At 41.6% G+C, this 14,327-nt stretch overlaps 1 protein-coding gene across 1 annotated transcript; it reads right to left on the bottom strand.

Moving 5' to 3' along the window:
- Positions 1–8,040: 8,040 nt before the first annotated feature.
- Positions 8,041–12,121, bottom strand: LOC132609360 (putative late blight resistance protein homolog R1A-3). The gene is made up of 3 exons (XM_060323315.1): positions 9,424–12,121; positions 8,868–9,261; positions 8,041–8,511 (listed from the first exon to the last, which is right to left on the bottom strand). Exons 1-3 carry the CDS (start codon positions 9,658–9,660, stop codon positions 8,507–8,509), a joined length of 636 nt encoding a protein of 211 aa, XP_060179298.1. The 5' UTR covers positions 9,661–12,121; the 3' UTR covers positions 8,041–8,506.
- Positions 12,122–14,327: the final 2,206 nt, after the last annotated feature.

Below are 14,327 nucleotides of genomic sequence, written 5' to 3'. Positions count from 1 at the left end.
TCCCTAAAATCGACCCGGTTAAAATGGGGTGTGACATAGGGGACTTTTGTTTTTTGATGTAAAAAATATCCCTTTGTATAAATTTTCATGGATGAGAAATGCATTTCTCTTGTTTCCTTATTTGAATGTTCATTACTATTTTTGCTAGAATCGTCGGTCCGTTTTGAGGGCTAGCTGACTCGTGGTCGTTAGCTTCCCGAGCCCATAGGACTTATCTAATGCCTTTTTAGAACAAGTAGACTCGTAGTCGTAAACTCATTGTGCCCGTAGGACTTATCTTCGGAGCCGGTATTTTTGGCAATATTTTAGGGCCGGCAAATTTTCGGCGTTGGCCAAATTATGACGTAGTAGTCCCCGTTTGGGGAAGTCTATCGAATTTTGGCTCGGATCATTGTGACCCGGTTGCCTTTGACGAGTTTTGACCATAGTGCCCGGTATAGGGTGTGTGAACGAGGCAGTGCCGAAACACGGCGATTATCGCCGGGGTAAAATCCATTTAGCGGAAAGACACCCGAGATATTTTTATCCGAACTTTTGAATGTTTCGTGTTCGCGAAATGTTTGTACATGTGAGAATTTTCATTATTTTTGCCGTAGCAAATACTAAATGGGACACGATTCATTATGATCGTTTGGTCCTTACATCGAAGGCCATGGCCGATGGCCGGGCCTTTGTTTTGCCGTGGCAAATGCTATATGGGACACGATTCGTTATGATCGTTTGTTCCTTACATCGAAGGCTACGGCCGATGGCCGGGCCTTTGTTTTGCCGTGGCAAATGTTGAGTTTCTCCGTCTCCCTTAACCATGGTAGACTCTAACTGTGGCATAGCATTCCCCTAGCACTTATCCGAGCTACGAGGTCGGGTGAGTGCTATTAAGTCCCCAATCGGAGGGTGTGATCTTCGGATTTCCGGGCGTCGGTCCTTCATCTTTATCGAGTAACACGTTGTACTTGTTGCCTCATTAAAAACCTTGTCGGAAAACCCATTTTGGGACAAAACCGTACTAAGGAATAGAGTGCAACACTTGTTTTCAGGCCTAAACTCTAATTTTATCCCGTTCTTGACTCCCTGCAAAAGAGAAAAGTTAATAAGAGAGCACAGGGAGGCCATACCTTAGCAGTAGTATCTTTTCAGATGAGCCACATTCCAGTTATTACGCAGACGTTGCCCGTCTATTGATTCCAACTGGTACGATCCTTTGCCCGTTATCCTGGTTATCTTATACGGGCCTTCCTAGTTCGGACCCAACTTTCCCTCGTTGGGAATCTTGGTGTGCAAGGTAACTTTTTGAAGCACCAAGTCCCCGACTTGGAAATGTCGAAAGTTGGCTCTTCAATTGTAGTATCTTTCCATTCTCTGTTTCTGGGACGCTATACGGACCAACGCGTTTTCGCGTAGTTCATCTGTGAGGTCGAGCTTCACGGACATGGCCTCCTCGTTTGATTCCTCTGTGGTATACGTGAACCGAAGGGTCGGTTCGCCAACCTCCAGGGGGATAAGGGCTTCAGGCCCGTAAACCAATGAGAATGGGGTGTCCCCAGTGCTCGATTTGGACGTGGTTCTGTAAGCCCACAGCACCTCCGGCAATATTTCTCTCCAATGGTGCTTTGATGCTTCGAGTCTTTTTCTCAGATTTTGGATTATCGTCTTGTTGGTGGATTCCGCCTGTCCGTTTGCACACGGGTGATATGGGGTCGATACAATTTTCTTGATTTTCCATCCTTCGAGGAAGTTGGTGACCTTAGCACCCACGAACTGAGGGTCGTTGTCACAAGTTATCTCGGCGGGGATGCCGAAACGACAGATGATGTGGTCCCATATAAATTCAATGACTTCCTTCTCTCTGATTTTTTCAAAGGCCTGCGCTTCCACCCACTTAGAGAAATTGTCAGTCATAAACAAAATGAAACGAGCCTTACCTGGTGGGTGCCCAGGGTAACGGACCCACGATGTCCATTCCCCACTTCATGAAAGGCCAAGGTGAGACCACCGAATGGAGCAGCTCCCCGGGCCGGTGGATCATCGGAGCATGCTTCTGACACCCGTCACATTTTCGGACAAAACTTTTTGAATCTTCGTCCATCCGGTTCCAATAATAACCGGCCCTGATAATTTTTCGGACCAGAGCTTCTGCACCGGAGTGATTGCCACAGGTTCCTTCGTGTACCTCTCACATCACATATTCCGCTTCACCGGGGCCCAAACACTTAGCCAGGGGACCGAGGAAAGAGCGCCGATACAATTAGCCGTCCACTAAGCAAAAACGGGCAGCCTTGGTCCGTAGTGAGCTTACCATCACGCAAGTAGTCAATGTACTTGTTGCGCCAATCCCAAGTTAAGCCCATTGTGTATATTTCGGTGTGTCCGTTTTCTATGGCCGTGTTTAATAAGTGCACCGTTGCCCCGGGGTTGATTTCCTCCCCCTCGACCGAGGATCCCAAATTTGCTAATGCATCAGCCTCGCTGTTCTGTTCCCTCGGTATGTGCTGCACGGTCCATTCTTTAAACCGATGAAGTACCACTTGGGTTTTTTCGAGGTACCTCTGCATCCGTTCGTCCTTGACTTCGAACACGCCGTTCACCTGGTTTGCGACCAAAAGCGAATCGCACTTTGCCTCGATTATTTCGGCTCCCATGCTTCGAGCCAATTCCGAACCTGCAATCACAGCCTCATACTCGGCTTCATTGTTAGTCAATTTAGCAGTTCTAATGGATTGGCGAATGACATCCCCGGCCGGGGTCCTAAGGACAATCCCTAGTCCAGAACCTTTAAGGTTCAAGGCCCCATCCGTGTATAAAGACCAAATGCCCGTGGCCTTTCCCGAGGTCAGCAGAAGTTCTCTTTCTACCTCGGGGACCATAGCCGGGGCAAAATCTGCCACGAAATCGGCCAAGATTTAGGATTTGATGGTCGTTCGAGGTCTATACTTGATATCGTAGCCGCTAATTTCTACAGCCCATTTTGTTAATCTACCTGACAACTCTGGTTTATGCATGATGTTTTTCAGAGGGTAAGTAGTTACTACACATATGGGGTGGCATTGAAAATAAGGCTTGAGCTTTCTGGAAGCGCTTACCAGTGCTAATGCAAATTTTTCCAAATTGGGGTAATGGGTCTCCGCATCCCCCAAAGTTCTACTTACGTAATAGATAGGGAATTGCGTACTTGATTCTTCTCGGACCAAAACGCCACTTACCGCCACTTTGGAGACAGCTAGGTAGAGAAAAAGCGGCTCGTCTGCCTTCGGTGTGTGCAGCAACAGGGGGCTAGACAAGTACCTCTTCAATTCTCGCAGGGCTTCTTGGTAGTCCGGTGTCCAAACGAAATCGTTCTTCTTCCTAAGCAAAGAGAAGAAGCGGTGACTCTTGTCCGAGGACCTCGATATGAAGCGACTCAGCGCCGCTATTCTTCCGGTGAGCCTCTGTACCCCTTTTATGTTGTTCACAACCTCGATATCCTCGATGACCTTGATCTTGTCCGGATTGATTTCAATTCCCCGGTTTGACACCATGAAACCCAGAAATTTACCGGACCTTACTCCGAAGGCGCATTTTTCCAGGTTGAGCTTCATGTTGTATTTGCGGAGCATATCAAAGGTTTCCTGCAAATGCTTTAAATGGTCCTCTGTTTCCAGGGACTTAACAACCATATCGTCAATATAAACTTCCATCGTTTTCCCTACTTGTTCTTCGAACATTCCATTAACTAGGCGTTGGTAAGTTGCACCGGCATTTTTTAGTCCGAAAGGCATAACGTTATAGCAATAAGTCCCATATCGGGTGATGAAAGATGTTTTCTCTTGATCCTCCAGGTGCATCCGAATTTGGTTATACCCGGAGTAAGCATCGAGAAAACTTAACATCTCATGTCCGGCCGTCGCATCGATCATTCTATCGATGTGAGGCAATGGAAATGAGTCCTTCGGGCATGCCTTGTTTAAATCCTTATAATCGACACACATTCGAAATTTATTACCTTTTTTGGGCACTACCACCACGTTAGCAAGCCAATCCGGGTACTTCACCTCCCGGATAGAACCTATTTTTAAAAGCTTTGTTACCTCGTCTTTCACGAAGGCATGTTTTGCCTCCGTCATGGGCCTTCTTTTTTGCTTCACCGGGGAAAACTTCCCATCCAAGCTGAGCTTATGAGTTGCTATTTCCGGTGATATACCTGTCATGTCTATATGCGACCATGCAAAGCAATCGGCGTTAGCTCGAAGAAACTTAATTAAATTGCGCCTGAGCTCCGGGGTGAGCCCCGTGCCCAGGTATACCTTTCTGTCCGGTAGGTACTCGAATAGGATGATCTGCTCCAGCTCCTCTACGGTTGACTTGGTTGCATCCGAGTCATCCGGCATGACGAATGATCTGGGTACCCCGAAATCATCCTCTTCATGCACTGGATTCGACCCGGTATACTTTGATTACTATTGGGGGACCTCCCCTCCGGTCACATCCTTTTCCTCCTGAGCCGGCTCCTTGGGCCGAGGCGCCGCTTCCTCTACTGCGAACATCTCCCTTGCTGCGGGCTTCTCATCTCGGATGGTTTTCACCCCCTCCGGGGTGGGGAATTTCAGCAACTGATGCAGTGTCGAGGGCACCGCCCTCATGCTATGTATCCAAGGTCTGCCCAATAGTGCATTATATTTCATGTCCCCTTCGATCACATAGAACACCGTTTGTTGAATGGTGCCATCCACGTTCACAGGCAATGAGATCTCCCCCTTCGCGGTTTCGCTCGCCATATTGAACCCGCTGAGTACCCGGGCCATCGGTACGATCCGATCGAGCAGTCCTAGCTGTTCGACCACTCTCTATCGGACGATGTTGGCCGAGCTACCTGGGTCAATCAAAATACGTTTAACCTTAGTTTTAAAGATAAGTACATAAATTACCAATGCATCATTGTGCGGTTGAATGATGCCCTCTGCGTCTTCGTCGTTGAAGAAAATAGAGCCCCCGGTTAAGTGATCGCGGATGCGCTTTTCACGAACAATAGAAACCTTTGTCCGTTTCATCACCGGCCCCCGAGAGGAATCAGTACCCCCAACTATCATGTTGATTGTATGTTGGGGTTCGACCGGCTCGGCCCTTCGATGAGCTTCTCTTTCCTTGTAATGAACTTTGGCTCGCTCGCTCAGCAGATCTCGGAGATGACCGTTCTTCAATAACTGGGCTACCTCTTCTCTCAACTGGCGACAATCCTCGGTTCTATGGCCATGGGTTCCGTGATATTCACACACCATGCTCGGATCCCGTTGTCCCGGGTCTAACCTTAGAGGTTTCGGCCATCTTACATCCGGGACGCGGCCGATGGCCGAAATGAGGCCCGAAGTACTAACGTTGAAGTTGTACTCCGAAATCTTTGGCGGACCCTTATTACAGGCAGAACTTCTGGCATCGCTCCCGAACGAGAGCCCTCGGCTATTTGACGGGCGCTCGACCCACTTGCTTCCCCTGACCTGAGAAACGGTTTGGGCTCCCCCTTGACTTTTCTGCCCTAAGGTTATGTCTCTCCGAATGGGAGTATGGCCTAAACCTTTCTCTCGATGATTCGGCCTTTGTTTCATAACCCTTCCTTGGTTTCTCAAAACTTCTATCCGTTTTTACCGGGACTGGGGAGAGTTCGAATTGATCATCCTCCACCCAAATCTTCGATTCATACCGATTATGCACATCGGCCCATGTCACAGCCTCGTATTCCAGCAAATTTTCTTTTAATTTGAACGAAGCAGTTGAACTTAGCACGTTGAGCCCCTTTGTGAAAGATTGCGCGGCCCATTCTTATGGAACCGAGAGGAGTTCCATCCGTTCCCTCTGGAACCGGTTGACGAACTCACGCAGTAACTCATCGTCCCTTTGGGTTATTCGGAAGATATCGGCCTTGCGGGCCTGTACCTTTTTGGAACCGGCATGAGCCTTTACGAAGGCATCAGCGAGCATTTCGAAAGAAGTGATCGAATGCTCGGGCAGGTGGTCATACCACGTCAACGCTCCCTTTGACAGAGTCTCCCCAAATTTCTTCAACAACACTGACTCAATCTCATCTTCCTCCATATCATTGCCTTTTATGGCACATGTGTATGAGGTCACATGCTCGTGCGGGTCCGTTGTGCCGTCATATTTCTGTATATCGGGCATTTTGAACCTCTTTGGGATTAGTTTCGGGGCTGCGCTCGGAGGAAAAGGCCTTTGGATGTACCTTTTCGAATTCGGCCCCTTCAGTAAAGGCGGAGCCCCCGGGATCTGATCCACTCGAGAGTTGTATGTCTCGACCCTCTTTTCGGTTGAGTCTACCCGTTTCGCCAAAGTTTCGAGCATCTTTAGAACCTCGGTAGAAGAACTGCTCCGGAGCCGTTGCTCTCAACCATTCGTGCCCCGTTTCTTCCGGTTTCGGCTATGCCCTTTGCCTTTTCCGGCTCTGCTTCACCTTTTCCGCTCTGCAGCCGGGCAATTGCGATTCCTTGCTCGGCGATTGCCGCTCTTTGTTCCTGTAACATTTCGAAAATTAAATGCAAGTTAACATTGTCGTTTGGTGCGTCCGGTTCTCTCCGGCCTTGGGTCCGAGACAACGTAACGGAATTGTGAGTATTTAGAGAATTAATGGCCGGTAGGGCGGCATTCTCCTGGTACACGTTATTTTGTCGGTTGAGTCCCTCCCTCGAATCGACGAGGTTCGGGTCAGCGGGATTTGGCAATCCCTGTAGCCCGCTGCCTTCATTTTCCGCCACAATCTCGGTGTTGTTGACATGGCCAGATTGTTCGATGTCAGCCATTTAGTCCGTTTTCGCAGAGACGGGCAGGAGATGTTTTTTATTTTGATGAATATGACAGAAATCAAGACCAAAGATCACTATTATCCTAGCCCCACGGTGGGCGCCAAACTGTTTACCCCGAATTTGGATAATCAATTGAATTTGTAAGTGGGTATAGGATATGTGTTTGAATCTCAATATATACCGTAGGGAATAAGGTATATGGACGGTATTTAGCAACGCAATTGATGGAGAGTATTAATGCTTGTTAAATGACACGCAACACTTATTCGAAGAAATACAATAAGAATGCAAATGTTCGCTATGGACCGAATCAGATCTTAGAGAAAGAGAGATTGTATATATGTTCTGCTATTACAAGTTCTTTAGAAGAAAATGAAGAAGCCAACCCCCTCCAAAGAGGGGAACGTGCTCTACTTATAGTCTTGCCTCCATGCCCCCCCCCCCCCCCCTCCCCCAGAGTACAAATCATTGAAATAATAACAATAAGGACAACTCTGAACGGATTTGGTGGGATTAGGTTGGTCGTACGGTCTGACACACGCATGGTTGGTTGTTGACCATGGCAGGACGCTACTGACGCGTGGCCTGTGTGCAACGGCCGTACCGGACCAACGACCCGGATACTCGGGGTAATGACCTTGACCGACTCGGCGATGAAGGAACCGGACCAAATGGTCCCCCAGATTAGCTCCGGACAAGCGCTCCTCCGGTTCAGAATGAGAGTCTTCATGTATGTTCTTGTTCATTTCTCCCTCCGGTTTCTCGCTTCACCGGTTTGGCTCACATCCGGTTTTTACCGTATACAATGTGATGATCTTCAAATAACTCTTCAGGCATGCCAAATTTGAATATAAATTACAGAGTTTTATACCATACAGGCTGTCATATTCTAGTTTTCTGGAGAAGTATTGATGATAAAATCGACCCCTTTTATTAGAAAAAGGAACATGAAAAAATACAACAACATCATACTCAATGTAATCCCACAAGTGGGGTCTGGGGAGGGTGGTGTGTACGCAGCCTTACCCCTACATTTTGAGGGTAGAGAGGTTGTTTCCGATAGACCCTCGACTCGAGTAACGCATATAAAAAAACTGTTAGAAAAATAGGAAAATATAATTAAAGAAGAAACGGCTTTGAGGTGTAGAAGAATTGACTTTCCTTAAAGAGATATTTGCCCGTATATATATATTGGGGAAAATACAAGAAATTCCCTTCAGGATCCAACAAAGCCAGATTATACCTACATATTTTCTTAGCTAGGAAGGCTTTATTTATAGAGTTATAAAAGTATCTATTCTGAATAGTCATCTTGTTTCATGAACAGACGTGTTCATTTAAATTCAAATTTTAAATAAAATCTGAAAATACCAAGACTTTTAATATATAAAGTTTTCAGACTCTTTTTGTCTTCTGTTGTGGGACAATCCTACTTCATATATATTACAAACTATCTAACAAAAACAGTACAAAAAGGAAATACATAGTAAGGGAACAAGAAAAAATGCAGAGCAAAAAACAAGAACAAGTTATACAAGTGCTGTTGTCATCCCTTTTTCTTGTTGGATTTGCTGAAAAAAAATTAGACAGGAGAGACAACACTTGGTTTAACTGAATGAGCTTTTCAGATTCCTTGGCGATCTCTTTTAAATACAAACGCATTTGCTCAATCCTTTTCTGTTTCTTCCTCTCTTGCTTCTCCAAAAATCTTCATCAGAATCTCACTCTGTAAAATGGCCATTACAAGTGAATCTCCAGTAAGTTTAATGTGAAAAGGATGAGAGATTACTGAACTTGAAACTCACTATAACACATTCTACACATACTTTAAAGAGATCAAACATATCTAACATGCAATGATTGTTATAAACTCTTTCACTGAACCTATATATCATAACAAAAGGCCCTAACTTGACAATCAGACGTAACAGATGTTATGAACTATTCAATTTCCTTATCTTATTGTATTCAACAATATCGTAGTTCTGCACAAAATATCGCATCATAGTCAATTTAACACAGTTCATCAGAACTCAAACTTATAATGGATGTTGAAGATTCATTCTAAATTATTTTACTTACCTCTAATTGTGTCAAAGGCATAAACGTTAAGCATGTTGTCTCCAAAACTCTCTAATTGCTCTTTTTGGATCTGCTCAGCAGAACTCACAAGGGACGGAGAACATTGATATAACTCAATTAGCTGCAGTGTCATACTATCTGCAAATCCTTGAGGAATCTCTATTAAAAACCGGCAATTTCTGACAATTATGCACTGAAGGGATGGGAAATAATCATCAGTGGCTCTCCAATAATCAAGACGCAACTCCTCAACGAGCAAGAATTTCAATTCAGGAAATCCCATCTCTGTTACTTCCCAGACATCTGGTCTTACATCCGTACCACTTGCAAAGGCATCCCTCTTCAACTTGAGCACCTCGAGTTTGGGCAACATGCTAATGATCTTCATGTCCTCCTATGATAGAAAAGTGCGACAAAGTGTCAACTTCTTGAGATTTGGTGGGAAAGAACCCGAGCATGGAAGCCTAAGAAACAAATCATCTGGTTGACGGCTGTATGATGCAATACTTAGTGCCTCAAGTACGTGTAAATATATTAGATTATTTAGGCATCTCACCTCACTATCAAATTCGTGTTCAGTGCCAGAAATCCCCAGTTTTTTCACCTTTTTAATCCCTTCAAATATTTCTTTTGTGCAACAACGAGGACTCAACCCTGAAACACTTTGCAAATTTTCCAGAACCCGGTACTTAACTTCATTAGCTGATACCTCTGAAGGAGAATACAAATACATCCTTGTAGAGTGGAGGTGCCTCAATTGAGACATTTCCCAAATTCCATTTGGTAAATACATGGTCCCACTGCGTTCTAGATCATCTTGAGGAACAATGATAGTTTGTAAATTCCAAAGATTGGAAATTGGTAGATCTGTAGAAATCCTGGAAACGATCACAGCCAAATACCTTAAAGAAACTAACTGTCATATTTCACTAGGGAAATAACCGAAGCTCAATGTGTCCAAGTCCAATACTCTAAGAAGTTTGAAATGGTCTAGTCCTAATTCAAGATGTCTCTCCATTACGCTGGAAAAAAAATGAAGAGAACGTGTTTTGCTATAAGTAAGATCATGAAATAGACTAGAAGGAAAACAACTTCGCTTTGAATGATCATCAAAAGAAATTACGGAAAAAAAATAGCATGGTATTGAATGAACTGACACCCACCGACGACCTTGAGGACAAACCCTTATGGATGTTCTAGAAATTGGGGGATCTACAACATACAAAAGGTTGTCGCTTTCAGCTTCTTTCAAGCACAAATCATGGAGAAGATCGTGAATCCTACATGTCTAGATTTTTCCCTCCAAACTTTGCTTACTAACAACAACTAGACTTTTATCAATAAGATCATGTAAAAGATTAACAGACACTTTTTCTAACCCCTCATGCCCCGTTGGCTCTAAGAGTCCTTCTGCAGCCCATAGTCTAATCAACTTTTTCACAGAAATCTCACTAGCTTTTGGGAAAACTCCAAAATACAAAAAGCAAGCTTTTAAATGTGACAGAAGTTGACTGTAGCTCAAAGCGAGAAGCCCTGAGCAACGCTGATAATCATCAAGGTTTACTAATGAGCTCACACTGTGAGCTACTGTTGTCCAGTGACTCAGTGTCCTTTTGCTAGATAGTGTCCCTGCAACCACAGAAATCATAAGTGGTAATCCTTTGCAATTTTCTACAATTACCTTTGTAATATTCTCAAATTTAGTTGGACAATCTATTTTGCCAAACGCCTTTTGGCAAAATAAATTCCAACTTTCCTCTGGCTCCAGGAAACGCATTGGAAAAGGATCCTTAGGGAAGCTAGCATATTGAGCAACCTTCATGTCTCGAGTAGTCAACAATATCCGACTTCTGTTACTATTTTCCGGAAAACACATTCTAATCTCATCCCAAGCTTCTGTGCTCCATATGTCATCCACAACAATCAAATACCTGCTGCCCTTTAAACTTTTTTGCACGTGATCCGCTAATTCTCCAATATCGCTTAAGTTATCAAGCTATTCTTTCACCCCAATAGTATCTTGAAGGAGGCATAGAAGCATCTTTCTTAAACTATAGTCCTTAGACACAGTAATCCGTCCACGAACATCAAAGAAGCTTAGAATTGAGGGATCAAAAAACATTCTTTTGGCAAAAGTTGACTTACCTATGCCACCCATCCCAGCAATAGAAATGACTTCCAATTCGGATGAGTGTCCGGTAAGTTGACCCTGCATGTGCTCTTGTTCAATGTTGTACCCCACCATGTCGTTCTCAAGGGTTGAAACATACGACCGCGCTGAAATAGAAATGCCAAGTGAACGATTTCCAGCATGCAAATTGTTATTCTTCCTCTGCTTGACGAGCTTTTCCTTGACCAAACCAATGTCATGTATAGCTCGTCGTAAGATCTTAAGAAGCCTCCAATGGGCCATTGCAGGGATCTGTTCATCCTTCTCCACGATCAGTCTTACTTGTGATTCAATTTTGTCTTCTGCTTCATGTGCCAGATCTTTGAACTTTTTTTGCAAATCCTTCACTGGTTCATCATCAGAATTGTCAAGTTACTCTAGTAGAGAGCCAACCTTCTCGTATAGTAATTTCAAATGTTCTTTATGACCCTCTTTTAGGTGTAAGTTGGATTGTGAAATAAGATGTATAGTTCCCATCAGAGATGTTACAGCAGCATAAGCAGCCATCTCTCTAGCTAAGAACCTTCAGATATCTATACAAGAATTGTGAATGAAGAGATTTGCAGAAAGTTAGCACTCAAAATGATAGATAAATTTGACAACTAGTACAAGTATCACTACTAAATACTAATAATTGTTAATTTAGTGAAGTATCCTAGAACTTAGCTAGATTGCCATTCTCATAGTAGTACAAATTATATCACAGTAATCAATAATAGATGGTCATCTTTGACAATGTTGATTTTTAGTGAAGATTCATAGAACCTAACTAAATTGCAAGTTGTAATTTAAATATGTCAAATTGTCTTTCCTTCTAATGACTTAGAAGACTTTGAGTCAGCCATATATATGTTTAAAAAGTCTCAACAACTGTAATATTCAGCTAGTATCAAGTAGTAATTATCATATCTTGGCCAAAAAAAAAAAAGGGTAGCCATAACACATACATAGATAGACACCTTAATTTTGTCTCAACCGGCAAGTAAACACTTCAATTTTGAGAATGAACATCTAGACACCTCAACTTGGTTGAAGTTGGCCCAGTAAACAAACACATCCTACAGGGCATTCCACGCGTGTTTGTGAGACCAACTTAAATCAAGTTGAGGTGTCTAACCGTGCATTCTCAAGTTGGGGTGGTTACTTGACAGTTGAAGTCGAGGTGTCTATCTAGGTATTATTATCATGTTAATTAATTACAACTCATGATTTCAATTGCACATGATCTTTTCTAGTTTAGCTGAAAAATCAACTAGTGCGTTCATATTCAGCCTCAATAACTACACTATAGACATAGTAAAGTAAGCAATTACTATATTAATTATATGAACCAAAGAGGACGGAATAATAACTAGGTGCCAAGAAAGGTAATCCGAAGGAGTGTTGCAAATTAAACGAAATAATTTAGATATTTATTACTCCCTCCGTTTCTAAATAAATGGTGTGTTATATTTTTCATTTTGTTTCAAAATAAGTGATGCTTTAGCATTTCAAGAAGAAGTTGATCCTATTTTTTCAAAATTACCGTTATTTATATGATCAAGAATCATTAAGCAGCTTTAATTTTTTAAGGCATTTAATTAGAGGTAACACTTCTAATTTTCTAGAAATGAGCAACTTCTTGACACATAAGTTAAAAATACCACTTATTATGAAATGGATGGAGTAACAAAAATTCTACTATATAGAAGAGTGAAGAGGTAGGACGATCAAGGGCATTTTGGTCCGTTGACAAAAAATCCAGCTTAATAGATGTACATTTATGCAATGAGAAAACAGAATTCCCTTAAAAACCAGGCAAGTTTGATTTAATCTCTAAAATCCATTTTGTTGCTTTCCTTATGAAGGTTGTCAGACAAGTTTTTTTTTTTTTTTTTCCCCTGGACCAGACAAGTATGTAAGTTGTAAAAGTAGCATCCAAGGCCAATTCAGTTTCTCCTTTTCTTAAATTAGCGTGACACCAAACTGATTTTTCTATTTTTGCTACTTGAATTGCAATTAAAGTAAACTAAGTAGGCGTTTGGCCATGATAATCAAATATTTTTCACTTTATTTGGTATTTTGGAGTTGGAGTTGTGTTTGATTATAATATTTGCAAAGAATATTTGGTTGTTTGAATGTATTGAAAGTAAAAAAAGTGAAAACAAGTTTTTTGATGTTTTTCAAATTCCAAATATAACTTCAAGTTGTATTTGAAATTTTCATGGCCAAAAGTTGATTTCCAAATAAGTTGTATTTGGAATTTTTATCGCCAAACGTTGATTTCCAAATAAAGTGAAAATATTTTCTGAGAAAAAGTGAAAAAAAATCATGGCCAAACTGGCCCTAAGAGTCTAAGAGTATTCACTATTTTAAAAATAGTAAATTTTTTATTTAAATATAGAATATATTTGAACTTTGTGTCATTTTGAACCCTTAAAATTTAATTTAAAAATATGAACTAATAAGAGTTCGATAAAAAGAATAAATATGTTTTGGGCTCAATCTACATTACATTGACTATTTTTTTATAAGATATTGCTTGCTTTACTTTTAAAATTATTAACTAATGCTTAATACTGCTATTCTCTTGTCTCAAGTAAGAAGGGAAAATGAGTTTTCGTCTATGCATCTATGTTTGAAGTATTAAGAAATTCCATAAAAATTGAGAAATTTGAGTTTCTACAAGCTTTATGTTCATATATAGCCAACCGTAATAAAATGAAGCTCTGAATATAGAGAGCTAATTATTTTACTGACCATGTTTTAAACATACACTTATCGATAATTGGACAAGTAAAAGAATTTAGGCAGATTCATAAATAGAAAAATATTTTAAGAAATAACAAATGCATAATTTTTGTTTGAGATTATATAATCAATTAACATTAATAAGAATTTTTTCTAGAATAGCATAAAGAAATCTGGCCAATAACTTATTTGGTTTTTGTTTAACTTATATATACATATATATACTATACAACTATTAATCGGAGGGAATGTAAGGACCTTCCCGTGCATGTGAATTTACCGAAAAACCACAACATTTCAATTTATTATATTTGGGTCATAAGGGGTACATTAGTACTTTCACAAAAATGAAGTAATGTAACTAACTGGCAAAAGATTAGTGAGAAGAAGCCCATGCTGTGCACGGGCCCAATGTGTATTCATAAATTTAAATTTTCTAAACAGTGTTGATTAAGTAATTTAGGTAAAAAATATTAAGTGTTTTACTTACAAATTTAAGTTTAAAGCACGAAAGTCCACCAAGTTTAATTACCTAAAGTCATGAGGAAGTTTTAAGAAAC

The sequence above is a fragment of the Lycium barbarum genome, chromosome 9, assembly GCF_019175385.1.
Source record: "Lycium barbarum isolate Lr01 chromosome 9, ASM1917538v2, whole genome shotgun sequence".
Classification (NCBI taxonomy): Eukaryota; Viridiplantae; Streptophyta; class Magnoliopsida; order Solanales; family Solanaceae; genus Lycium; species Lycium barbarum.
This window is presented reverse-complemented; position numbering and strand designations above follow the sequence as displayed.